This window comes from Pristis pectinata, chromosome 13 (assembly GCF_009764475.1).
Source record: "Pristis pectinata isolate sPriPec2 chromosome 13, sPriPec2.1.pri, whole genome shotgun sequence".
NCBI lineage: Eukaryota > Metazoa > Chordata > Chondrichthyes > Rhinopristiformes > Pristidae > Pristis > Pristis pectinata.
The window spans coordinates 15,032,020-15,057,985 of NC_067417.1; the positions used below are offsets into that span (position 1 = coordinate 15,032,020).

The window sequence follows — 25,966 nt, forward strand, 5'->3', positions numbered from 1 at the left end:
GAAGCTGGCCACTATAAACTGAATACAATTGCATCACTTGTTGGCATATAAAGCATTGTAAATGATTAACCACATTGAACCTTTTGATGAGGTAATAAAGAAGGCTGATGAAGGGAAAGCACTAGATGTCAACTACATGGATATTCAGATGTTTGATAAAATTTCAAACTGCAGGCTTACTACTAAAATTGAGGCCCCATGAGTCAATAGGAGAATGAATAGGAAATTGTCTTCAAGGCAGAAAGCAAGTGTTGTTTATAATAACAACATTTAAGAGACACTTGGACAGGTAAATAGATAGGAAAGGTTTAGAGGGATACGTAGGCAAATGGGACTAGCTCAGATGGGTATCTTGGTCAGCATGGGTGTGTTGGGCCGAAGGGCCTTTTTCCATGTTGTATTACTCTATGACTAGTCGACAGTTGTTTTTCATACTGGGATCAGGAGTCTGTGCTGGGACCACTACTTTCTTTGGTTTATGTTAATAGCTTTGACACGGGTGTGCAGGGTAAAATTTTCAGTTGTGTAGATGTCACTAAGCTTGGAAATGTGGTAAACAGTGAATTGTTTATTGGATTGTTAAAGCTTGGATGAAAACACAGATTGACTAGATAAATGGGCAGACGAGGAACAGATAGAACTAAACATCAAATAAAGTGAGGTGAAACAGTTAGGCAAAAATAAATGATAATATAAACTAAGCAACGATGTTCAAAATGATGAAATAAAAACAAAATTCTGAAAATAATCAGTAGGTCAGGTTGCACATGTGGGAAGAGAAACAGAGCTCACATTTCAGGTTGAAGACTCTTTATCAGAATTTCAACCTGAAACATTAACTGTTTCTCTTTCCACTGATAGTTTTTGTCCCCTTTGACTCTCACCAACTTCTACTGATGCACCATAGAAAGCATCCAATCTGGATGTATCATGGCTTGGTACGGCAACTGCTCTGCCCAGGACCGCAAGAAGCTGCAGAGAGTTGTGGACGCAGCCCAGTGCATCACGGACACCAGCCTCCCCTCCTTGGACTCTGTCTTTACCTCTCGCTGTTTTGGTGAAGCAGCCAGCATAATCAAAGACCCCACCCACCCGGGACATTCTCTCTTCTCTCCTCTTCCATCGGGTAGAAGATACAGGTGCCTGAGGGCATGTACCACCAGACTTAAGGACAGCTTCTACCCCACTGTGATAAGACTATTGAATGGTTTCCTTATACAATGAGATGGACTATGACCTCACAATCTACCTTGTTGTGACCTTGCACCTTATTGCACTGCACTTTCTCTGTAGCTGTGACACTTTGTACTGTTACTGTTTTTACCTGTACTGCATCAATGCATTTTGTACTAATTCAATGTAACTGCACTGTGTAATGAATTGACCTGATAATCGGTTTGTAAGACAAGCTTTTCACTGTACCTCGGTAGAAGTGACTATAATAAACCAATACCAATACCAATGTGTCGTGACCTGCTTAGTATTTCCTGCATTTTCTGTTCTTATTTTATATCTCCAGCATCTGCAGTTGTTTTTGAGTTTCACCTACTTGTTCTAAAGGATATCCAAAACTAAAGGGTCCTATCCATACGAATGTATTAATCCATGAAAGTGATAGTGTATGTTGAGAGAATATTAACATATGCAGGACCTTGGGATATAGAGGTATTGAATGCAAAAAGAAGAAAGTGATGCTGAATCTGTAGAAAATACTGGTTAGGCCACAACAAGAGGACATTGTCCTATTCTAATCGCCTAACTTAAGGAAGAATATGAATGCCCTAGAAAGGCAGACAAAAAGGTTTACCAGCATGGTTTCAGGGATGAGGGATTTCAGCTAATATCCTAGAATAGAGAAGTTGTGTGTAAAGAGTGTAACTTCCTATAAAGTCCTACAGGAATATTGGAGAAATAGGAGGTAAAAACTTATGCACATGTGACACGGGAAGCTCAAACAACTTATGTACTTTCACAGACTGACTGTAGAAATTTCTATGAATATCGTTACAACCCGGAGACAGTTTGCATAACACAAATCTTAAAGGAGTGACATCATCTTCACAACAATTACTATTCACTACCAATATTGTCTGAGCTACACGGATTTTTTAAAAACATTAGTTTGGCATATTAACAAATATAAATGTAACAGAGTCACGGGTTTTTATGCCAAGGTTCTGGTGTTAGAACATAGAACATTACAGCGCAGTACAGGCCTTTCAGCCCACGATGTTGTGCCAACCACTTTTTAACCTATTCTAAGATCAATCTAACCATTCCCTCCCACATACCCCCTCCATTTTTCTATCATCCATGTGCCTATCTGAGAGTCTCTTAAATGTCCCTAATGTATCTGCCTCTACCAGCACCCCTGGTAGCACGTTCTGCACACCCACCACTCTCTGTGTAAAAAAAACTTATCCCTGACCTCCCCTCTGTACTTTCCTCCAATCACCTTAAAATTATGCCCTGTCGTGTTAGCTATTTCTGCCCTGGGAAAAAGTCTCTGGCTGTCCACTCAATCTATGCCTCTTATGATCTTGTACACCTCTATCAGGTCATCTCTCAACCTCCTTCGCTCCAAAGAGCAAAGCCCTAGCTCGCTCAACCTATCCTCATAAGACATGCTCTCCAATCTAGGCAGCATCCTAGTAAATCTCCTCTGGACCCTTTCTAAAGCTTCCACATCCTTCCTATAGTGAGGCGACCAGAACCGAACACAATATTCTCAATGTGGTCTAACCAGGGTTTTATAGAACTGCAGCATTACCTCACGGCTCTTGAACTCAATTCCCCGACTATTGAAGGCCAACATGCCATACGCCTTCTTAACCACCCTATCAACTTGCATAGCAACTATGCAGGATCTATGAACATGTTTCCCAAGATCCCTCTGTTCCTCCACACTGCTAAGAATCCTGCCATTAACCCTGTATTCTGCCTTCAAATTCGACCCTCCAAAGTGAATCACTTCACACTTTTCCAGGTTGAACTCCATCTGCCACTTCTCAGCCCAGCTTTGTATCTATCAATGTCCCGTTGTACTTGTGTTTTATCTGGACTCAATATTTCTGATGATGGCCAACATATGACAACATTAGTATATGACGATGCTTCTTGAACAGCTGTGTGTTTCACTTCAGGAACGTCTTTGACCTCACAAACTTCTTTGCTCTTCATTCTCCTGGTTATTATAATCATGTGTGAGGACCAAGTGGTCTTTGTGAACTTTTCTGGATTACTCACCAATCTTCACAAGAACTGTACACCTCCACTCTTTCCCCAATATTCTTGCAGATTGGGAATGAGCAGAGGTGGTTTCAGAGAAATAGGAGCGACACATGCTAGTTAGGATGTGATTCTCAAATTCCTCATCTTCCTCAATTATTACATAAACCTCCCTTTTCGTCGTTCTCTTCTGTAATTTTTTTTTCCTTTCCATGGGGACATTGCTTGACCACTACTTTTCCTTGCTGTGCAGCTAGTTCTCCATGTTCCCATAATGCAAATTGGTTATAACGTGATTGATGGTTTAGGGAATACTATTTGCATTACACAGGCTGCATTGGTTATAGTGCAATTGTGATCAGGAAAACCTCTTTAAATCTCTGTCTTGCAGGCAACCTATTATAGCCTGTTCTGCTATAACGCAACTTTCTTTAACACAAAGTTTCTCGGAAACATTATAGCAGGACTATCTATACTCTATTTAGCTATGCATTAAATTACTTGCTCTTGCTTCATACAATTAAAGCATTTGCTCTTCTAAACTGACATTCTTGTGCTGAATGATTCCCATTGTAATGGTAGCAGTGTTTCCCACCACACTTGCTTTTCATGCTCCCAGAGCTTCTGCCATTGATCCAAATGCTGCATTTATGCTAACGTGAGACACAAGAGATTCTACAGATGCTGGAATCTGGAGCAACACACACACAAAGTGCTGGAGGAACTCAGCAGGTCAGGCAGTTTCCTCCGGGTGCTCCGGTTTCCTCCCACATTCCAAAGACGTACAGGTTAGGAGCTGTAGGCATGCCATGTTGGCGCTGGATGAGTGGCAACACTTGCGGGCTGCCCCCAGCACATTCTTAGCAACGCAAAAAGACATATTTCACCGTGTGTTTTGATGTACATGTGACTAATAAATAAATATCTTAATATCTAAAACAATCAACGTTTCAGGTCGAGACCCTTCATCAGGACTTGATGGGTCTGATGAAGGATCTCGACCCGAAACATCGACTGTTTATTTCCCTCCAATAGATGCTGCCTGACCAGCTGAGTTCCTCCAGCACTTTATGTGTATTTATGCTAATATACTGTTTTGGTTGGAATTCCTTCACCTCTTCAGAGGCTGCTTCCACAGATGTAGCTCATTAGTTAATCCACATACAAAATTATCTCACAGCACGCACTCTAAGAATGCAACAAAGTTGAAACATTGAGACAGATATTTCAAATGGTTATGTCTTTGCTAATCATCTCACCTAATCTCATATTACCAGTCCACTTAAAATTCTCCAGCATCTCTAGCAACACTGGGCTAAATTGGCTTTGCAGCTTTTTTGTTATTACTTTGTTGAAATGGAACTTTGAACCACTGAGCACATACAAGTTTACCAAACTTGCATTTGTATTTGGCCCCATTTCTACTAACATTAATTCACTATTCCACTCCAACTGTTTTTAAAGTGGCAGGCAGGCACTTAATTCACTCTCCCACTCCTAGTCCAGCCTTTCTGTATGTAGCTGCCTGCACTGTTACAACATGACCGAACGTGTGCATGAGGAACAGCACCTCATCTTCCATCTGTGCAAGCTGTATCCTACAGGATTCAATACAGAATTTTCCAACTTTAGGTAACTTTTTTTCTCTCTATATCAGAAGTGGCAATTTATGCCAATCATTTTGGCTCACTTTTTTCTTTTTTGCATATAGTCTGACCTGTTGGGCATCTCCACAGCTTTACCATTAGAACACACGACACAAAGAAGCTTAATCTGATTTTAATTGCTGTTTAACTGCCACGTAGTCTCAACCTTGCTCAACCTATCCCCCTCCCTCACCTTCTCTGCTACCTAAAACTAACTTGTTTCACTCTCTCTCCTGTTTCTGACAAAGGGTCTTCAGCTTGACATGTTAACTCTTTCTCTTTCCACAGATACTGTTTGACCTGCTAATTGTAGCATTTTCTGGTGTTATTTCAGATTTCCAGCATCTGTAGTTTTTTTTTGATTTTCATCTACCAACACCATTGTTTTCTTGTGTTCATGTATACCCTTATTCTAAATATTTTCACCTGCACTCTCTATTTCAACAATGTTTTTAATGCCAGGAAATATCACCATCTGTTTGATGTAGAAAGGGAAGGGATTCCACATTCCACACTTGGTCCAATGTAACCAGTGTGGAGCTGGACTGACATTCTGTACTGTCTTCCACCTCTAGAGTTCTTTCTTTATTTAGAACATAGAACATTACATAGGCCCTTCGGCCCCCAATGTTGTGCCGATATTTTATCCTGTTCTAAGATCTATCTAAACCTTCCCTCCCACGTACCCACCCCCCATTTCCTTATCATTCATATGTTTATCTAAGAGTCTCTTAAATGTCCCTAATGTATCTGCCCCTCACAAACTTTGCTGGCAGTGCGTTCCACGCACCCACCACCCTCTGTGTAAGGAACTTACCCCTGACATCCCCCTTATATCTTCCTCCGATCACCTTAAAATTATGTCCTCTCATGTTAGCCATTGTCACTCTGGGAAAAAGTCTCTGACTGTCCACTCTATCTATGCCCCTTATAACCTTATACAACTCTTGTCAAGTTGCCTCTCATCCTCCAACACTCCAAAGAGAAAAGCCCTAGCTCACTCAGTCTTTCCTCATAAGATATGCTCTCCAATCCAGGCAGCATGCTGGTAAATCTCCTCTGCACCCCCTCTAAAGCTTCCACATCCTTCCTATAATGAGGAGACCAGGACTTGAAAAAAAAACTACCAGTGTTGTCTTCTCTTCTTCTGAAGCTCACTCTTGCTATGGTTAATCACAAGCTTCTCAACCCACCCTATCAATGCAACCAAGCAGTGATTTAATGCCCTCAATGATTTTATTGCTTTTAATGGCTGTGATCCTTTGCCTTCTCGTTGCCAATGTAGCAGACAAAGTATATGTGTGGTCAGTGGCTTCCTAACCTTCAAGTCCATTTCAGTGTGTAGACATACTGTATACACACATTACAGAAAGAGTTCACACAAATTATGTATAGTTCATTCAAGGATGCTACCTCAGCCCCCTACCCTAATCCCTATACACTTATGACTGTGTGGCCAGATTCTGCTCTAATGCCATCTACAAGTTTGCAGGTGATACCACTGTAGTGGGCTGTATTTCAAATAACTATCAGTCGGAGTACAGGAAGGAGATAGAGAGCTTGGTAACATGGTGCCATGATAACAACCTTTCCCTCAATGTCAGCAAAACATAAGAGGTGGTCATTGACTTCAAGAAGGCAGGCGGTGCACATGCTCCTGTCTACATCAATGGTGCTGAGGGTGAGAGGATTGAGAGCTTCAAGTTCCTAAGAGTGAACATCACCAATAGCCTGTCCTGGTCCAACTACATAAACTCCACGGCCAAGAAAGCTCACTAGCGCCTCTACTTCCTCAGGAGGCTAAAGAAATTTGACATGTCCCTGTTGACCCTCACCAATTTTTAATCAATGCACCACAGAAAACACCCTATCTGGATGCATCAAAGCTTGGTATGGCAACTGCTCTGCCCATGACTACAAGAAACTGCAGGGACTTGTGGACACAGCTCAGAACATCACATCACAGAAACCAGCCTCCCCTCCGTGGACTCTGTCTACACTTCTCACTGCCTCGGTAAAGACCCCACCTACCCCAGACATTCTCTCTTCTCCCCTCTCCCATCAGGCAGAAGATACAAAATCCTGAAAGCACCAGGTTCAAGGAAAGCTTCTATCACACTGTTATGACTACTGAACAATTCCCTGGTATGATAAGATGGATTCTTGACCTCACAATCTATCTCGTTATGACCTTGCACCTTATTGTCTACCTGCACTACACTTTTAGCTGTTACACTCTATTCTGCATTGATATTGTTTTACCTTGCACTACCTTAATGCACTGTATAATGAATTGATCTGTTATGAACAGATGCAAGACAAGTTTTTCACTGTGCATGTGATGAAAATAATAAACTGATTCAAGGGATCTTCACAGACTGATGTTGCAACTTTCTATAATGTTGCAACCCAGCTGGTCACATGACACAATCCTTAAATGCGTGCTAGTCTTAGAGCGATAATTACAATTCACAACCAGTAATACATATATTACAGTGGGGTTATTCTCCTAAGGACAAAGGAGATGGAAGGAAGGTTCACTAACAATGCACAAGATCATCTGGTGTGGCTAGGGTTCCCACTGGCTACTGACCCAGATCTGCTCCCAGTCACAGAAAATTAGACTCAGATCAGTTTATTGTCATATACAACAGGGTGCAATGAAATTCCTTGCTTAAGTGAAACTCATAGTGTAAATAGAATATATGGTAATAACAAATACAACAATGAATACAGTGACGAATCCAAAACAGCAGAATGGTGCAAAGTACAGTGCTGCCAACTGAAGTAGTGCAAAAAGAAATGCTAAAGTGACAATAACAAAATTAATAACGTAAGTAGGATTAAGAGTTTGAGAACATGGCAGCACTATTGGGAAGGGGATGTGAAGGAGGTGATTGGTTCAGAAGTTTGATAGCAATGGGGAAGAAGCTGTTCTTAAGGCTGGTCATCTGGGCAGATTGAATCCAATATTGTCCCTGGGTTTATGATCCCTGGCACCATGTCCAGGCTGTTCCCTTACTCTTTGGTTCCCTGGTCTAACCACATCGGTTGGGTCCCAGGACCCAAGCTCATCAATAGGTGGGTCCTGGAAACCATGTGTACAACATAGAGAGTTGGGTCTAAACTCCAGCTTGTAGAAACAGCCTCCACATATGCTCAATGATCAGCGATGATATTGTTATGTCTGCTGACCATGTGATACTTACAACATGGTGGTGACTTAACCAGTGTTTCTAAAAAGGAAATCAGATAGTTACTTGAGAGTGAATAACTTGTGGGGCTCTGGGAAAAGATCAGAGGAATAGGGTTAACAGGAGGTCATTCAGCCCATCAAGTTTAAGCTGGCTTCTATTAGTGATTCTGTGACCCTATCACCTGCAGAAATGTCACTTATGTATCTCTCCTGCAGCACAAGCAAAAATGGTAATCTAATGGTTACACAACTGAAGGTGTAACCTCTGCACTAGAGGTCTAGAGAACATGAACTTCATATGGGCTGCAGAAGCTCATGAAGGGTTCTCTCCTCCACCCTCTCAAGGATAATGAACAACATGATTATCCCATGAATAGAACATAGAACAGTACAGCACAGAACAGGCCCTTCGGCCCACAATGTTGTGCCGACATAGCTATTCCCTCCTACCTACAGAATGGCCATATCCCTCTATTTTCCTCACATTCACGTGCCCATCCAAGCCGCTCTTAAAAGCCCCCAATGAATTTGCCTCCACCATCCTATTAGGCAACGCATTCCAGGCATCCACCACTCTCTGAGTAAAAAATGTACCCCTCATGTCTGTTCTGAACCTACCCCCTCTCACCTTAAATGCATGCCCTCTGGTACTGGATCACTCAATAATGGGAAAAAGATATTGCTTGTCCACCCTATCTATGTCCCTCATAATTTTATACACCTCCAACTGATCACCCCTCAGCCTCCACCGCTCCAGAGAAAAGAGCCCAAGTTTGTCCAGCCTCTGCTGATACCTCATGCCCTCTAATCCAGGCAGCATCCTAGTAAACCTCCTCTGCACCCTCTCTAAAGCCTTGACATTCTTCCTATAGTGAGGTGACCAGAATTGCACGCAATACTCTAAATGCGGGCTAACCAGAGTTCTATAGAGAGGCATCATAACTTCTTGACTCCAAACATTCCATAAGCCTTCTTAACCAGCCTGTCTACCTGTGTAGCCATTTTCAATGAGTCATGGACTTGTGCCCCAAGGTTTCTCTGCTCTTCAACAGTGTTAAGGGTCTTGCCCTTAAGAGTGTACTGCCTCTTGACATTAGTCCTACCAAGGTGCAACACCTCACATTTATCCAGGTTAAACTCCATCTGCCATTTCTCTGCCCACATCTGCAGCTGATCTATATCACGCTGTATCCGTCGCCAGTCTTCTACACTATTCACAACTCCACCAATCTTGGTATCATCTGCAAACTTACGAACCCATCCATCAACATATTCATCCAGGTCATTTATGTACATCATAAACAGCAGTGGTCCCAGCACAGATCCCTGCAGAACACCACTACTCACAGGACTCCAGCCCGAATAAGTCCCTTCAACCACCGCCCTTTGTCTTCTACAGGCAAGCCAGTTCTGGATCCATACAGCCAATTCTCCATGCATCTGAATTTTCTTGATTAACTGATTATGTGAGACCTTGTCAAATGCCTTACTGAAGTCCATATAGATGACATCCTCAGCTCTACCTTCAATCTCTCTCGTCACCCTGTCAAAAAACTCAACCAGATTAGTAAGACACGACTTGCCCCACAGAAAGCCATGCTGGATTTCCCTAATCAAGCCATTGGATTCCAGATGTTTGTGTATCCTCGAATAAATTTAGCTTAATATGTAAAGTAATGAATTTGAATCTGAGCCAGCTGGTATTTGTAAAAGTGAGCGTGAAGCTCCAGCATTGTTCTGAAAACATTCCTTTGTAGCGGCTGCTACCGCGATGCGAAAGTAAGACACTAGTCGATGAGTTGCAGAACAAAAACTGATTTATTTTCCCGCCTTGCACGGGCCTTTTAAGAGGAATGGTTCCCGCCCACCGAAAATGGAAATGATGTATGTGCTACGTTAACAAACTTTTCCTGCATGCGGGTTCTCTCCGTCGCTCGGGGAAGACGAAGGCCCAGCGCCATCTTGGGCCTCACCGCTCTGACGACGCGCGACCCGACCGCCTAGCCGGTTCGCTTGCTCGGATGTTGAGACGCTACACACCCGCACCCCCCCCCACCCCCCAGAACCGGTGATATGGTCCCCAAGGTTCGCAGGCTGTGCGAGCCGTTGCTTAGGAGGTCGGACTCTGCGTCACAGTGTTGGGACCTTGACCGGTTGTTGTAGATCTAAATGGGCCGGTTTGAGGCAGTCCTTGATGAAGACTTCTTCCTTGCCCCCAATATCCAAAATAAAGGTGGACCCATTATTCCTGATGACCCGGAACGGCCCCTCGTATGGTCGTTGCAATGGTGCCCGGGGTGAGCCCCTGAGAACGAAAACAAACTTACAGTCTCATAGTTCCTTGGGCTCACAGGACGGGGCTTGACCATGCCACGAAGTGGGAATCAGTGCCAAGCCGCCAAGCCTCTCGCGCAGTCTTTCCAGGACTGCCGTGGGTTGCTCCCCTTGGCCCCGAAGGGTGGGTATGAACTCCCCTGGGACGACCAGGGGCGCACCGTACACGAGTTCAGCTTACAAAGCGTGGAGATCTTCCTTGGGGACAGTGCGTATGCCGAGCAGGACCCAAGGCAGTTCTTCGACCCAGTTAGGACCTTTCAGGCGGGCCATCAAGGCTGATTTCAGATGGTGGTGGAAACGTTCCACCAACCCATTTGATTGAGGGTGGTAGGCCGTGGTGGTGTGCAGCTGCGTCCCGAGCATGTTCGCTAATGCAGACCATAGGCTGGAGGTAAACTGGGCACCCCTGTCTGAAGTGATGTAGGCTGGAACACCAAAACATGAGATCCAAGTTGTGAGCAGCACCTGGTCACAGGAGTCAGTCATGATGTCGGATAGAGGGGTTGCCTCTGGCCACCTCGTGAACTAGTCCACGATGGTAAGGAGGTACCAGGCCCCTCTTGAAACTGGCAGAGGACTGACGAGGTTGACGTGAATGTGGTTGAACCTTCTACGGGTAGGCTCGAACTGCTGTGGCGGGACCTTGGTGTGTCATTGGATTTTTGATGTCTGGCAGTGCAGACAAGTCCTGGCCCACTCACTGACCTGTTAGCGCAGGCTGTGCCAGACAAACTTGCTGGCAACCAGTCGGACAGTTGATCTGATGGACGGGTGTGCCAACCTGTGTACCGAGTCGAAAACGCGTTTCCGCCAGGCTGCAGGAACTATAGGGCGGGGATGACCTGTTGTGATGTCGCAAAGGAGGGTCTGCTGACCTGGACCGACTAAGAAATCTTGGAGCTGCAGGCCCGAGACTGCGGTTCTGTAGCTGGGCAGCTCGTCGTCGGCTTGCTGTGCGTCAGCCAGGGCCGTGTAGTCTACGCCCAGGGACAGGCTGTGGATGGTCGATCTGGAAAGTGCGTCAGCAACGACATTGTCCTTTCCAGAGACAAGTTGGATATCCTTTGTGAATTTGGGAATGTAGGACAAATGTTGCTGCTGATGAGCTGACCAGGGATCGGAGACCTTGGAGAAGGCAAAGGACAAAGGCTTATGGTCAGTGAAAGCGGTGAAAGGCCTGCCTTCTGAAAAGTACCAGAAATGCCGGACCGCCAGGTACAGCACTAGAAGTTCCCGATCAAAAGCACTGTATTTCAGTTCGGATGGTCTAAGGTGCCTGCTGAAAAACGCCAAGGGTTGCCAACTGCCTTTGATTAGTTGTTCAAGTAGCCCACCAACCGCGGTGTTGGATGCGTCCACCATGAGGGCGGTTGGGACGTCTGTCCTAGGGTGTACTAGCATCGCAGCGTCTGCCAAGGCGTCCTTGGCCTTAACGAAGGCAGCCGCGGCCTCGTCGTTCCAGGCGATGTCCTTGCCCTTGCCAGACATCAGCAAGAACAAAGGGCGCATGATACAGGCTGCTGCAGGGATGAACCGATGGTAAAAGTTGACCATCCCCAGGAATTCTTGCAGGCCTTTGACCGTGTTGGGACGGGCAAAATGGTGGATTGCATCTACCTTGGCGAGTAGGGGTGTTGCTCCCTTGCTGGTGATTCTGTGTCCGAGGAAATCGATAGAGTTGAGTCCGAATTGGCACTTGGCCGAGTTGATAGTGAGGCCGAAATCACTGAGACGGGAGTACAGTTGGCGGAGGTGGGAAAGGTGTTCTTGGCGGTCACGGCTGGCGATTAGTATGTCATCTAAGAAATGAACACGAAGTCCAGATCACGGCCCACCGCGTCCGTCAGCCGCTGGAAGGTCTGCGTGGCGTTCTTAAGGCCGAACGGCATTCGAAGGAATTCGAAGAGGCCGAATGGAGTGATGAGCGCAGTTTTGGGGACGTCGTCAGGGTGGACCGGGATTTGGTGGTATTCCCGGACGAGGTCCACCTTGGAGAAGATGTGGGCCCTTTGTAGGTTTGCCGCGAAGTCCTCGATGTGAGGGACAGGGTAGCGGTCTGGGGTGGTGGCGTCATTCAGCCTGCGGTAGTCACCGCAGGGCCTCCACCCGCCGGTGGCTTTGGGGACCATGTGCAGGGGGAGGCCCAGGGGCTATCTGACCGGCGAATGATCCCCAGCTCCTCCATGCGATGGAACTCTTCCTTTGCCAGGCGGAGCTTATATGGAGGTAGTCATCGTGCTTGGGCATGAAGGGGTGGTCCTGTGGTAATGATGTGATGCCGCACCCCATGTTTGGGCATCAAATTTGTAAACTGAGGTGCCAGAACTGAAGGGAACTCGGCTAGGAGCTTGGTGAACTCGTTGCCAGACAGGGAAACGGAGTCCAGGCGCGGGGCTGGTAGGCTGGCTTCTCCCAGGGAGTAGGTTTGGAAAGTTCTGGAGTGCACTAGCCGCTTCCCTCGCAGGTCGACTAACAGGCTGTGGGCCCGAAGGAAATCGGCTCCCAGGAATGGCTGGGCGACGGCGGCAAGGTTAAAGTTCCAGGTAAAATGGCTGTCGCCAAATTGTAACTGAACTGTACAGGTACCGCAAGTCCATATCATCGTGCTGTTTGCAGCTTTGAGTGCGGGACCCTGTTGCCTGCTACGAATGTGGCAGCCGGTCGGGGGCAAAACACTGACCTCTGCTCCAGTATCGACGAGGAAACGACGCCTGGACTACTTGTCCCAAATGAATAGGAGGCTGTGTTGGTAGCCAGCCGCTGTAGCCATCAGCAGCGGCTGGCCCTGGCGTTTCCCTGAAACTTACAGGGTGGGCGGCATCGACGGGCCTCTGCACCCCACCTCTGATGGTAGAAACACAGCTGGTCGCCAGTATCGTCGTCTGTGTTTCTGGGGCGTGGTTGCTCGGTTGCTGGGACTGGTTTAGGTAGGCATTGGGCCTGCGGTCTGGTGATTTGGCCGACGGACGACCCGCTCTCACGTTTAGCCTTCCACAGGACATTGGCCTGGGTGGCTACCTCACGTGGGTTGCTGAAATCAGCGTCGGCCAACAGCAGGTGAATGTCGTCGGGTAGTTGTTCGTGGAAGGCCTGTTCGAATATCAGGCAGGGCTTGTGTCCCTCAGCCAAGGCCAGCATCTCGCTGATGGGGATCTGTCCCCCAGGCCGTCAAGATGAAGCAGGCGGGCGGCGCGCTCGCAGTGGGAGAGGCCAAAGGTCCGGTCAAGGAGGTCTTTGAAGGCTGGGTACTTGCCTTCCTCTGGAGGAGACTGGATGAAGTCTCCGACCTGGGCGGCTGTCTCCTGGTCCAGGGAGCTGACCACGTGGTAGTAACGTGTGGAGTCAGAGGTGATCTTCCTAAGTTGGAATTGTGCTTCGGCATGGTCGAACCACACATGGGGCTGGAGTGTTCAAAAGGTGGGCAGCTTGAGTGCCACTGCATTGGCTGCTGTGTTGTCATCCATTGTGTGGGTCCAAGATCCATTTGGACCGTCGGGGTCACCAATGTAGCGGCTGCTACTGCGATGTGAAAGTAAGACACTAGTCGATGAGTTGCAGAACAAAAACTGATTCATTTTCCTGCCTTGTGCGGGCCTTTTAAGAGGAATGGTTCCCGCCCACCAAAAACAGAAATGACATATGCGCTACGTCATCAAACTTTTCCCGTGCATGGGTTCTCCCTGTCGCTCGGGGAAGACGAAGGCCCAGCGCCATCTTGGGCCTCGCCGCTCCAATGACGCGCGAGCCGACCGTCGAGCCGGTTCGCTTGCTCGGACGGTGAGTTGCTACACCTTCACTAATGTGCTGAGGAAAAGGAAAACTGCCCCCTTACCCAGTGCAATTCCAGTCTTGCAGTATTATTGCTGATGGGATCCTCTGAGGAGATTAGAAAATCACTCAATTGTATCAAAATCATGACAAATTGGCTTGGGTCACAATTTGTTTTAGTTTGCCAGTGACATCCAAATCATGATAATGAACAAAAAATATATGTGGTCCTTGACACCATGGATTAATCATGTTTCACTGTGCTGTAACATTTGTAGAGAAGTATTTTATTCTAAAGGAACAGAATTTGGCTATCGTAGTGGAAATTGTTATTATATGTTACAGAGACACAGATGTGAAAATAGTTCTGTTGTTTGGAGCTCTTAATAGGAAACTCTTATATTGAGTCAAACAAGCAATTTTTTCCAATATTCTGTTATTCTATCTCAATATTGTTTTCAACACAATTCAAACCTTTAGCACAAGGACTCTGAAATTCAATTGCTGATAAACAGGAAATTTCATTTATGGATTCACCCAAGTTCCCTCTGACAGATTTCAATTACTTTCTGATTGACCAGCCACTCTCCTCAGTGCATTAGCTCAGACTGCAGAATTGCCAAGCGACTAGATCTTTTAATATTCCATCTACTGTTAAGAGCAACATAAAAACATGTGAGTGAGCATCCAATAAATTTTAGAGCTATTAAGTGCACATGAACTGCAGCTGGAAGAGCCAGCTTGAATTTAGCAAAGTATGCAATTTGCACAGTGTCGCCATGTTTTCACATTTGATTCTCAAAACTATTGAAATTCAATGCCAAAAAACAGAGCACAATACAATCCAAGTTCTAGGCCTAGAAATTCCAGTACAAAAACCCATGGCACATTGCTGACAGGAGCAACAAAATTGTTTAGATTAATAGTGTAGCACATATTAAATTTAAAAAATATATCATTTTGATTGTATCTCCTGTAGCTGTTACAGACTGACTGACTAACTGAAAACAAATACACCCCTGTTACTGTTTGGGCTTTCAAATTGATAAACACATTGCTTTAAAGCACTTTTTTTTGTAGCAGTGAGTTTATGGTCAGCCAGCTTTTTGGAAAACAACATTCCTTGTGGTGAAGATACCCCATAATATTGTTCAGAAGCGTCTCTGGATTTAGACCCAGCAGATATGAAGGAACAGTAGTAGATTTCCAAGTTAGGATGACTTCAACTTGAAATTGAGGTGATCCCATTTCCCTACTGCCCTGTCCTCATTGGTATAGATTGTGATTTGGAAGAGCCTGGCTGAGTTACTGTGGTACATCTTGTAGTCACAGTACACAAGTGGTGGAAGTAAGGAATCTTTCAGGTAGAGAGTTAAATACTGTAATATTTTCACAGAGATATAAAAGTGGTAATGGCTTATCTTAAAGGCAAAACACCTAAACCATTGCTATACTAAGACTTGAAAATTCCCGCTGCATGCTGAATGTCTATGGCAATGTTACATTGCTACAAAGCAGACACACCAATTGATTCTCCTGTTCAATCAGGAGCAAAGTATGAACACACACGTGGACAGGAGAGAACCGCATGTTCATGATTGAAGATACACTACAGATACCTACTGAGAGGCCTGTTATTTTATGTTGTTAGAGCTGCACATCTTGGCAAGTGATGGCAAAAAGCCTTGGGTGGAACTCATTGCAGCAATATTGGCAATGATTTTTGTTCTCCAAAAACCTCAGCAGTTACGAGTTCTTTCACTCCCATCCCTTCACTGTGTCTAGCCTCAGAACTGTTGAAGTTTATTCACAGAGAAAGGACATGCTGTGCCAGTGTCAACTGGTTAGTAATCACAGACTATTTACACTGCCTTCCCTCATCTTAAATCACAGCCAGTTCTTTGGCTACAAATTACTACTTACTCTTCTGTGAGAAAGTACGATTTTCTTTGCTCCATTAATCTCTGGGCCAAAAATTTCAGTTCTACTAATTCATAAGTTAACTAACAACTAAGAAGAAAAAAATACTTTTCCCGATTGTTCTTCTCATTTAGTGCTGGATTTTAACAGGATGGACAGGGGTCAGGTCAAGGACTAAACTTTAAAAGATCTTAAACCTGGCCCCAAAATGTGTTGGAAGACAAGTTCGCCAATCATGTTGTCTTTTGGGCAGGGACTGGGTTATCGACACATGCTGAAAAATCCAATATCTCTTGGGATCTTAGCCTTTCGTGCCCATTCACACCCCACCCATTTCCCAACCTCACCATACCCCAGCAATGTAAACAATTCTTATTAATATCATTTTTGTCTATGTAGTCATCAAATATCCTTTTCCCTCTTCTTCCAAAGACATTGACTGATGCTTGGAATCAGTCCTTTGTAATTCTGCTCTCTTGCCCATGGTATCTATTCTTTTTTCCCCTGGTATCTCATTCAATTGACCTCATTCCTGTTGTAGCTTTAACAGAGGTATTGCAGCCACCAAACCAACAGCCATGTCATTTGCACTTTCACCAGGAAAGTGACCAAGCGTGCAAATCTGGTTTGATTATCTGAGCTAATCGTGCCACAGCTCCTATTGTTATTTCATCAGGTCCAGGCGGGAACCTGGCAAGGAATCTCCCTCATCTATAAAAATGATTAACCTATACAATGTAAAAGTTGGGAGCAGGAGAAAGTACTACAACCATATGACTAATACTGCCCAGAACAACCAATATTGAAGTCTTAATTCAAAATAGATTCAAATTGGTAGAAACCAAATAATAATTGGAACATTTGATATTAATCTAATAATTGTCTCCATTTGATATTAATCTACTGCCAATTGGAATATGCATGCACAAGAGTGACTGGTTCACGTCTTCTCCAGATACTATTAGCTATTATAGTCTCATACATTCAAAAATCACCCTGATCAACAGACTGCAGCTAATGAATGCATGCCTGGAGTACCACCAATTAAAACAATGAATACCTAAATATCTTTCACTGACTAAAATGCCAACAAGCCAGATGATCAAAATCCTTTAAATAATTTTTCTTCCAAATATAATCAGAAGTAGCAGTTTACAGTCATGTACCATGAGACTTCCCTGTGGTAGCAAGTTCCACTTTCTCACCACTATTTGGTAAAGAAGTCTCTTCCGAATTCTCTACTGGATTTCTTGGTGACTATTTTATATCCCTGTTATGCTCTTTCCAACAAGTGTTCACCCATATTTTAAAGATCCCTGATCTCAAGAGAAAGGAGAAATGTGTGTCCAGGACACTATGTCGTGGAACCTCTTTCCTGAAACACCGTGAGAATACCTTCACCAGAAGGACAGCAACGGTTCATAAAGGTGGCTTGACACCATTTTCCAAGGACAATTATGGATGTGTAATAAATGTTGGCCTTGCCAGTGATGTGCACATCCCATAAAGTGAACAAGTAACAGGAAATAGGAAGATAAAGCAAACAAATACATGGCTAGAGGGATGGTGTGTGAGGAAGGGTTTTAGATTCCAAAGCAAGGTGGGATCTACGTAAGCCACATAGGCTGCACCTCAGGATTTCAAGGTAGAGTTGCATTGTTTTGATCGCACAATGTCATCATAAGGTGTTCAGTGTCAACCTGATGACCAGCTTGGGAAATGATATGGCAAGCCTTGACTCATGGTGGTCTCAAATTACTGCTCTGTGCTCTGAGCGCAAGATGCTCTGCACTGGGAAATTAAGTCCTTTCAGTATGAACAAGGAGTATTTTCTGCTGCTGTTTTATTAAAAATAAAATATTATCTTTATTTTTAAATAGATCTTACCTGAAGTAAGTAAATGCAAGTATCTTTTACTGCCCACTCAATATCTCTTGGAGTTCTGTACATTTTTTGCACCTGGGGTACAAAAACAGAGAAAATATTCATGTATTTTCATCAAATTAAACTCTGAGGTACATGCCTTTGTACATGCAGATTTGATTTTTCCAATGTTATCTCAAACTGGCTACTGTAGAGCTTCCATGAGCTTCAGCTCCTTCAAAACCCTGCTGCCTGTATCTCAGCTTGTACCAGCTCCTAGTCACACACCAGCCCTGTAATCACTCCAGGTTCAGCACCTTGTCAATTTAAAAACCCTTCTTTGACAATGGCCATCCCTATCCCTGTAACTCCCTCCAGTCCTACAATGCTCCACTGTCTCTGAACCCCTAATCGACCTTCTGCCTATTACTGGTTACTGTGTCTTCAGCCAGTTGAATCCTAATTTTTTGAATCTCCTGAACTCTTCTGTCTCTATTAGTCAAATTTTGTTTCAGAATCATCTCCTCTGGACATATGCTGACATTTAATGAAGCCATGTGCTAATGATCTTATTTCATTTTTTATGTAATGACACAGGAAGCTATAGGAGTCTGTGCTGATTTTCAGGGTTGCAATGCCATCAGTTCCATTCCACTCTCCTTATTTCCCATACTGTATCCCTTACACTCTCTCTCACACACATACCTCTTGATTCTTTTTGCCATTAACTTATACTGAGAGATAATCTGCAGTGGCCAATTAACCCACCAGCACACTTTTGGGATGTGGGAGGAAATCCCCACAGTCACAGAGAGAATGTGCAAACTCTGCACAGACAACACCCAAGGTCAGGAACAAAACTGGATCCTGGCAGCTGTGAGTTATCAGTATTAACTGCTGCCCCACTCTGCCGCCCTTGTCATATATTTGTCTTTAATCTCTTATTCCCAAATTCCTTCCCATTCCTTCCCAAGCACGCACAATGTAGAAATATGTAGCAGGCGTAAAAGCTGTCATGGACTGACTGGCCAAATACTTAATGTTTAGAGCTTATAAATAAATCAAAATTAATTGAAATTAATTATATAGAATTATGAGAGGCATAGATAAGGTAGATAGTCATAGCTTCCCTCCTTCTTCTACACCACCAACCCCCACCCCCCCGGGTGGAAATATGAAATAGTAGAAAACAGAGATTTAAGATCCAAAGGAGAGAGTTAAAATGAGATGTGAGAGGCATGTTTTTCTTTTACACAGAGAGTGGTAGGTGCATGGAATGTGCTGTGAGGAGAGGTGGTAGAATCAGATATGATAGCAATGTTTATGAGGCATTTAAACAGACACATGAACAGAAAGGGAATAGACAGGTACAGACCATGTGCAGGCAGATGGGATTAGTTAGATTAGCATCATGGTTGATGCATACATGGTGGGCCAGCCTGTTCCTGTCCTGTACTGTTTCTATGTCCTATGTTCACCAATTCCAAATATTCTGCATGAAACAATACAAACCTGAAAAGCCACTTGTCCTAATCTCAGAATCATATCCTCTGTCATGCAGCATTCTGAAGCATCTGAAACTAAAGTGTTTTTGACCATAACTCCACCTTCACCTGCAAGTATTAAAAAGCTCTGGTAAGTGTTGTGAAGAATATTCCTTGTTTTCTCTATTTAATTTGGGTTCAAACTCTGGTTTCTATTATTTATTAGTTCTGTGGGGAAGGGGGAAGATTGAGAGTAATTGTGGCGAGTTTGGAAGTGATCTTGTGGAGAAATGGGGGTGGGGAGGGAGAGACAAAGACCGATTATGAAGAGGTTCTGTGGGTGATCAGGGAGAGGATGTTTCGTATGCATCTCAGTGTGCAGTTCCTGGTAATGTGCGGCTGAGAGTTTTGCAGGTGATCTCAATGGAGTCAGCGGTGAAGGTGGGAGAAGTCATGAGAGATTGTGACGGTTTGTGAGGTCATGATGGTTTGGGAGTTCATCACGGGAATTGTGGCTGATTGCTAACAGGGCATGCTAATTGCTGATCTGGTTTTTGCTGTGGGAGATTATAAAGTTGAGTGATGGAAGATTTACAGATTGAGCTTGTTGGGGATGGAATTTAGCAATGACTTTGCTTGGTCTGACTCGTGAGTAGTGCCTTTGTTAAAGTGGAACTGTGCAGTTCCCAAGTGGGTTTGAAATTTTTAACATTTTAAATCCTACATCAACCAAACTCACCTGTTTGTGGGGGCTAGTCTCATCCCCCAGAGCTTCTGAAAGCCAGCTGGCACTGGTTTGCCTCCACCACTCACCTGCTTGTCGAATCTGTTGCTGTTTTGTTCCAACCTCCTTCTTGAGGATGTGACATTGCCCCTTCAGACTGCACGAGAGGGTGATAGTGTCAGGTTCAGCAAGGCCACTCACCACAGACTGAAAGAAAATGAGAAAAATACACACAAATTTATCTGCAAATGTCCCCTTTAGATCTACATTGATTAGCTCTTGAGGCCTTGTTATACATTTAACTCTAATGGTCTGTCAGAAAAGCAAGCAGAAAAGCATTATCAGTGACCTAGGCTAAGCTCATTATCATCCAAAACCAAAGAACCCACTTGATTGTCATCACATCTGTCCTCTAAACAGTCATTCCTTCCAGGACCAAAGGCCTGGTTGCTACAGTGTGTGTCATCTACAAAATGCACCGCTGTTACTCACCAAGACTACTCTGAGAGCAGCTTTCAAACCCACAATCTGTACCTTAGGAGGAAAAGGGTAGCAGGCACATGGAAGCACCACTTGCTATTTTAACTCTGAGTCACACATTATCCTGACTTGGAATATATCTCCATTCCTTCATCACTGCTGAATCCAAACTGCATGAAATATATGGTAGATAAACAAGGCATTAAGCCCGATGAGTCTACGATAGCATTTATGCTCCACTTGAACATGCTCTAATTTTTCCTCATCTAAATCTATTAGTGTAGTCCTCTATCCCTTCTTTTTGCATGTTTGTCCAGCCTTCTGTTAAATGTATCAATGCTATTTGCTTCAACCATCACAAGACAAGACAAGGGAGCAGAAGTAGGCTGTTCGGCCCATTGAGTCTGCTCCAAAGAAAAGGGAAAAAAGAAAAAGAAATGAGAAATTCGGGGGGGGGGGGGTGTGGAAACTATTCTAATCCCAATTTCCGGCCTTATCCCCATATCCCTTGATACACCGACTATTTAGATATCTATCTATCTCTTCCTTAAACACCTCCAATGATCTGGCCTCCACTGCTGTACCCGGCAAGGAATTCCACAAATTCACCACCCTCTGGCTAAAGAAATTTCTCCTCATCTCTGTTTTAAACCTGTACCCTCTAATTCTAAGATTGTGCCCTCTGGTCCTGGACTCACCCACCAAGGGAAACAGCCTAGCCACAACTACTCTGTCCAGTCCTTTCAACATTTTAAATGTCTCTATGAGGTCCCCTTCATTCTTCTGTACTCCAGTGAGTACAGTCCAAGAACCGACAAACGTTCATCATACATAAGCCCTTTCATTCCTGGAATCATCCTCGTAAATCTCCTCTGAACCCTCTTCAACATCAGCACATCCTTCCTAAGATATGGGGCCCAAAACTGTGCACAGTATTCCAAATGAGGCCTCACTAGTGCCCCATAGAGCCTCATCAACACTTCCTTACTTTTATACACTATACCTCTCGAAATGAATGCCAACATAGCATTCGCTTTCCTTACCACCGATCCGACCTGGTGGTTAACCTTTAAGGTATCCTGCACGAGTACCCCCAAGTCCCTTTGTACTTCTGTACTTTGAATTTTCTTTCCTTCTAGATAATAATCTGCCTGTTTATTTCTGTTTCCAAAGTGTACAACTGCACATTTCTCAACATTGAATCTCATCTGCCATTTCCTTGCCCATTCTCCTAAACTATCTAGGTCTCTCTGCAACCTTCCTGTCTCCTCAATACTCCCTACTCCTCCACCTATCTTGGTGTCATCTGCAAACTTAGCCACAAAACCATTTACTCCATCATCCAAATCGTTAATGTACAAGGTAAAAAGAAGCGGCCCCAACACCGACCCCTGCGGAACACCACTAGTAACCGGTAACCAACCAGAACGAGATCCTTTTATTCCCACCCTTTGCTTCCTGCCAACCAGCCAATGCTCCACCCATTCTGTTATCCTACCTGTAATTCCATAACCTCTCATCTTATTAATCAGTCTCTTATGCGGCACCTTGTTGAAGGCCTTTTGAAAGTCTAAATACACAACATCTACTGCCTCTCCCTTATCCACCCTAACTGTGATTTCTTCAAAAAATTCCAATAGGTTGGTCAGGCAGGACCTTCCCTGCACAAAACCATGTTGGCTAGGACCTATCTTGCCTTGCACCTCCAGGTATTCCATAACCCCATCCTTGAGGATAGATTCCAATAACTTTCCCACCACTGACGTCAGACTAATAGGTCTGTAATTTCCTTTATGCTGCCTCCCACCTTCCTTATACAACGGAACTACATTTGCGACCCTCCAGTCCTCCAGAACCATGCCGGAGTCTATTGATCCCTGGAAAATTATCACCAATGCCTCCGCTATCTCTAAAGCCACCTCCTTCAGAACCCGGGAATGCACCTCATCCGGTCCGGGAGATTTATCAGTCTTTAGCTCATTTAGTTTTCCTAGCACCTTCTCTCTAGTAATCTTAACTGAACTCAGTTCCATTCCGGGAGACCCCTGACTAACCGGTATATTGCTGATGTCCCCCACAGTGAAGATCGATGCAAAATATTCATTTAGTTCTTCTGCCATCTCTTTATCATCCATTATAATCTCTCCTGCACCGTTATCAATTGGTCCTATATCAACCCGTGTCTGCCTTTTACTCCTTATATACTTAAAAAAAACTCTTAGTATCCTTTCGCATGTTATCTGCCAACTTCCTTTCATAATTCATCTTTTCTTTCCTAACGACCTTCTTAGTTTCTTTCTGCAGGTTTTTAAAAGTTTCCCAGTCTTCTGTTTTCCCACTAATTTTTGCTTCCTTGTATGCCCTCCCTTTTGCTTTTATTTTAGCCTTCACCTCTCTCATTATCCACATTTGTGCCTTTTTTCCATTCAAAACCTTTTTTCTTGGAATATATCTATCCTGCATTTTCCTTATTTCTTGTAGAAATTCCTTCCATTTCTGCTCCGCCGTCCCTCCAGCTAGCTTACTCTTCCAATCAATTTGGGCCAACTCCTCTCTCATACCATTGTAATTTCCTTTGTTCCACTGAAATATCGATGCACCAGTTATCAGCTTCTCCTTCTCAAATTTGAAACTGAACTCAATCATATCAACCTTCTGTTGGATTCGACTGTTTTAATTAGTTTTTTTTTTAACATGTATAGTGTTTAATACACCTCAAGTAGCTGCACAAGGAATGGCCACTTCTTAGCTTATTGGTTCGTCCGTCAGGTGAATATGTGTTTTTTCATTGGTTGGTTTTGCCACAGGTATCTAATAGGTTTCCTGATTGGACTATTGTTAGCTAAGGAGTACCTCTTATCTCAGGTATAAAAGGTGTCATTTTTTGTTAATTACTCTCTTGCTTATTTCTCTCTCTTGCCTCTATCTCTCTCTTGCTCTCTTCCCACCCCCCCTCCCCACCCCCAACCACACCCCCCCCCCTCATCTTTAGTTCCTTAGTTCCTTTTGTCTCGGCTCATCTCCCAGTAGTAAAGCCAGTGCCATGTGCTTTGTGACTGTTTCCTTGTTTTAAACTTTTCCAATAAAACTTTGTGAAGCACCAAGTTGTTTTCAACTCATTCTTGGACTCCTGAAAAAACCTGCGGATTCGAAAATAACTCAATCTGACAACTTTGGCTTAGTCGGCTGGATGGTTATGAAAAACAGAGTTTGAAAGCTCCTCAGACAGACAGAAGGTAAAAGCATCTTCCATTTCTGAATAGTTGGGGAAATCATCGGATTCTGCTTCAGTACACCATCTGATGGAAGTTTAAGAGTGAGAAGAAAACTCTATTTTACCTTGCTATTTGAAATATTTCGGGTTGAAATTCTATTGATAACTGTGATTGACATCTAAGTGAAGAGTATTCATTGAGATTGAACTGAAACAGTGGATGGAGTTGAGAAACAAACCACACCATCTCCAACTGACAGAGAACTGATAACTGGGAGGTTTAAATACTTATCTGGATAAAGTATATGAATTTGATGTGATTAACAAAACAATCTGGAAGAAATGTGCTGTTGATGCCAAGTCTAGTGAAAATTGGCTTATGTTGGAAAGATATGGAATAAGATTCAGAAAATGTGGTCAGGAAAGGCAAAAACTGGCTGGAAGATTGCAGTATTAACAGAGCTAAGAAAGTGTGAGCATGCCGTGTTAAGAAACCAAATCACTGAATCTGAGAGTGAGCGTGCCAACCAGAGAAGCCAAATCACTGAATTTAAGAGTGAGCATGCTGAGCTAAAAAGCCAAATCACTGAATTGTTAGTTAAGGAGTACCTCTTATCTCAGGTATAAAAGGTGTTGCTTTTTGTTAATCACTGTCTTACCTCTATCTCTATCTTGCCTCTATCTCTCTTGATCTCTTCCCCTCCCCTCCCCCCCCCACAGCCCTAGCTCATCTTTAGTTCCTTTTGTCTCGGCTCATCTCCCAGTGTTAAAGCTCATGCCATGTGCTCTGTGACTGTTTCTCTGTTTTAAACTTTTCCAATAAAACTTTGTGAAACACCAAGTTGTTTTCAACTCTTTCTTGGACTCCTGAAAGAACCTGTGGATTTGACACTTCCCTCTGGTAGCACGTTCCACTTACTCACTACTATTTGGTAAAGAAGTCTCTTCCGAATTCTCTACTGGGTTTCTTGCTGACTATTTTATATCCCTGTTATGCTCTTTCCCACAAGTGTTCACCCATAATTTTAAAGATCCCTGATCTCAAGAGAAGGGAGAAATGTGTGTCCAGGACACTATGTCGTGGAACCCCTTTCCTCAGCACTGTGAGAATACCTTCACCAGAAGGACAGCAACGGTTCATAAAGGTGGTTTGACACCATTTTCTCAAGGACAATTATGGATGTTTAATAAATGTTGGCCTTGCCAGTGATGTGTACATTCCATAAAGTGAACAACTAACAGGAAATAGGAAGATAAAGGAAACAAATATATGGTTGGGGGATGATGTGTGAGGAAGGGTTTTAGATTCCAAAGCAAGGTGGGATCTAGGTAAGCCACATAGGCTGCACCTGAGTAGGAACGGGTTCAATATCATGTCATACAGCACAGAAACAGGTACTTCAGCCCACCATGTTCCTGCCGACTACCATGTAACCATCTACACTAATCCCATTTACCAACATGGTCCATAGCCCTGTACACTTTGGTGAATCAGGTGCTCATCTAAATACTTCCTCGAGTACCTGCCTCCACCACCATCTCAGGCAGTGCATTCTGGATTCCAAACACACAGGGTGTAAAGAAATTCTTCCTTGGATTCCTTCTAAACCTCTTAATCCTTACCCTAAACTTATGCCCTCCAGTTTTGGACACTTGAGCTAAGGAGAAAGGTTTCCTACTACCTACCCTTTCTATGTTCCTCGTAGTTTTCTTTATGTCCATCAAGATCCCCCCCCCCCCCCCAGCTTCTCTCCTCATAGCTGAAATGCTCCACCCAAGGCCACATCCTGGTGAGCCTCTTGTACCATCTGCAGTACAATCCCATCCTTCCCACAGTGTGGTGGCCAGAAATACACACAGTACTCTTGTTGTGGCCTAATTAATGTTTTATAAAGTTATACATAACTTCCTTATCCTTGTTTTGGTTTTGTTAATTTTGTTGGAGAGAGTTTAAATTAGTTTTGGCAGAGAATGGGAACCCAAGGGTAGAATCAGAAGGGAGAAAAGCTAAACTGGAAAAAGAACACAGGGGTCCAGGTGAAGGCAATATTACAGGGGTAATGATAATCTGGGAAGGGACAGAGCATACAAGGCATTTAGAAAATC

At 44.0% G+C, this 25,966-nt stretch overlaps 1 protein-coding gene across 2 annotated transcripts in view; it reads right to left on the minus strand.

Annotated features, from left to right (window-relative positions):
• Positions 1-25,966, minus strand: part of LOC127577446 (putative phosphoenolpyruvate synthase) — a 144,768-nt gene that overhangs the window by 59,168 nt on the left and 59,634 nt on the right. For both annotated transcript variants that reach the window (XM_052028665.1, XM_052028666.1), the window contains exons 17-19: positions 20,256-20,373; positions 19,471-19,571; positions 17,983-18,054 (exon numbers count right to left, since the gene is read on the minus strand). In XM_052028665.1, the coding sequence (XP_051884625.1) occupies positions 17,983-18,054; positions 19,471-19,571; positions 20,256-20,373 (291 nt within the window). The remainder of the gene's footprint in view (positions 1-17,982; positions 18,055-19,470; positions 19,572-20,255; positions 20,374-25,966) is intronic.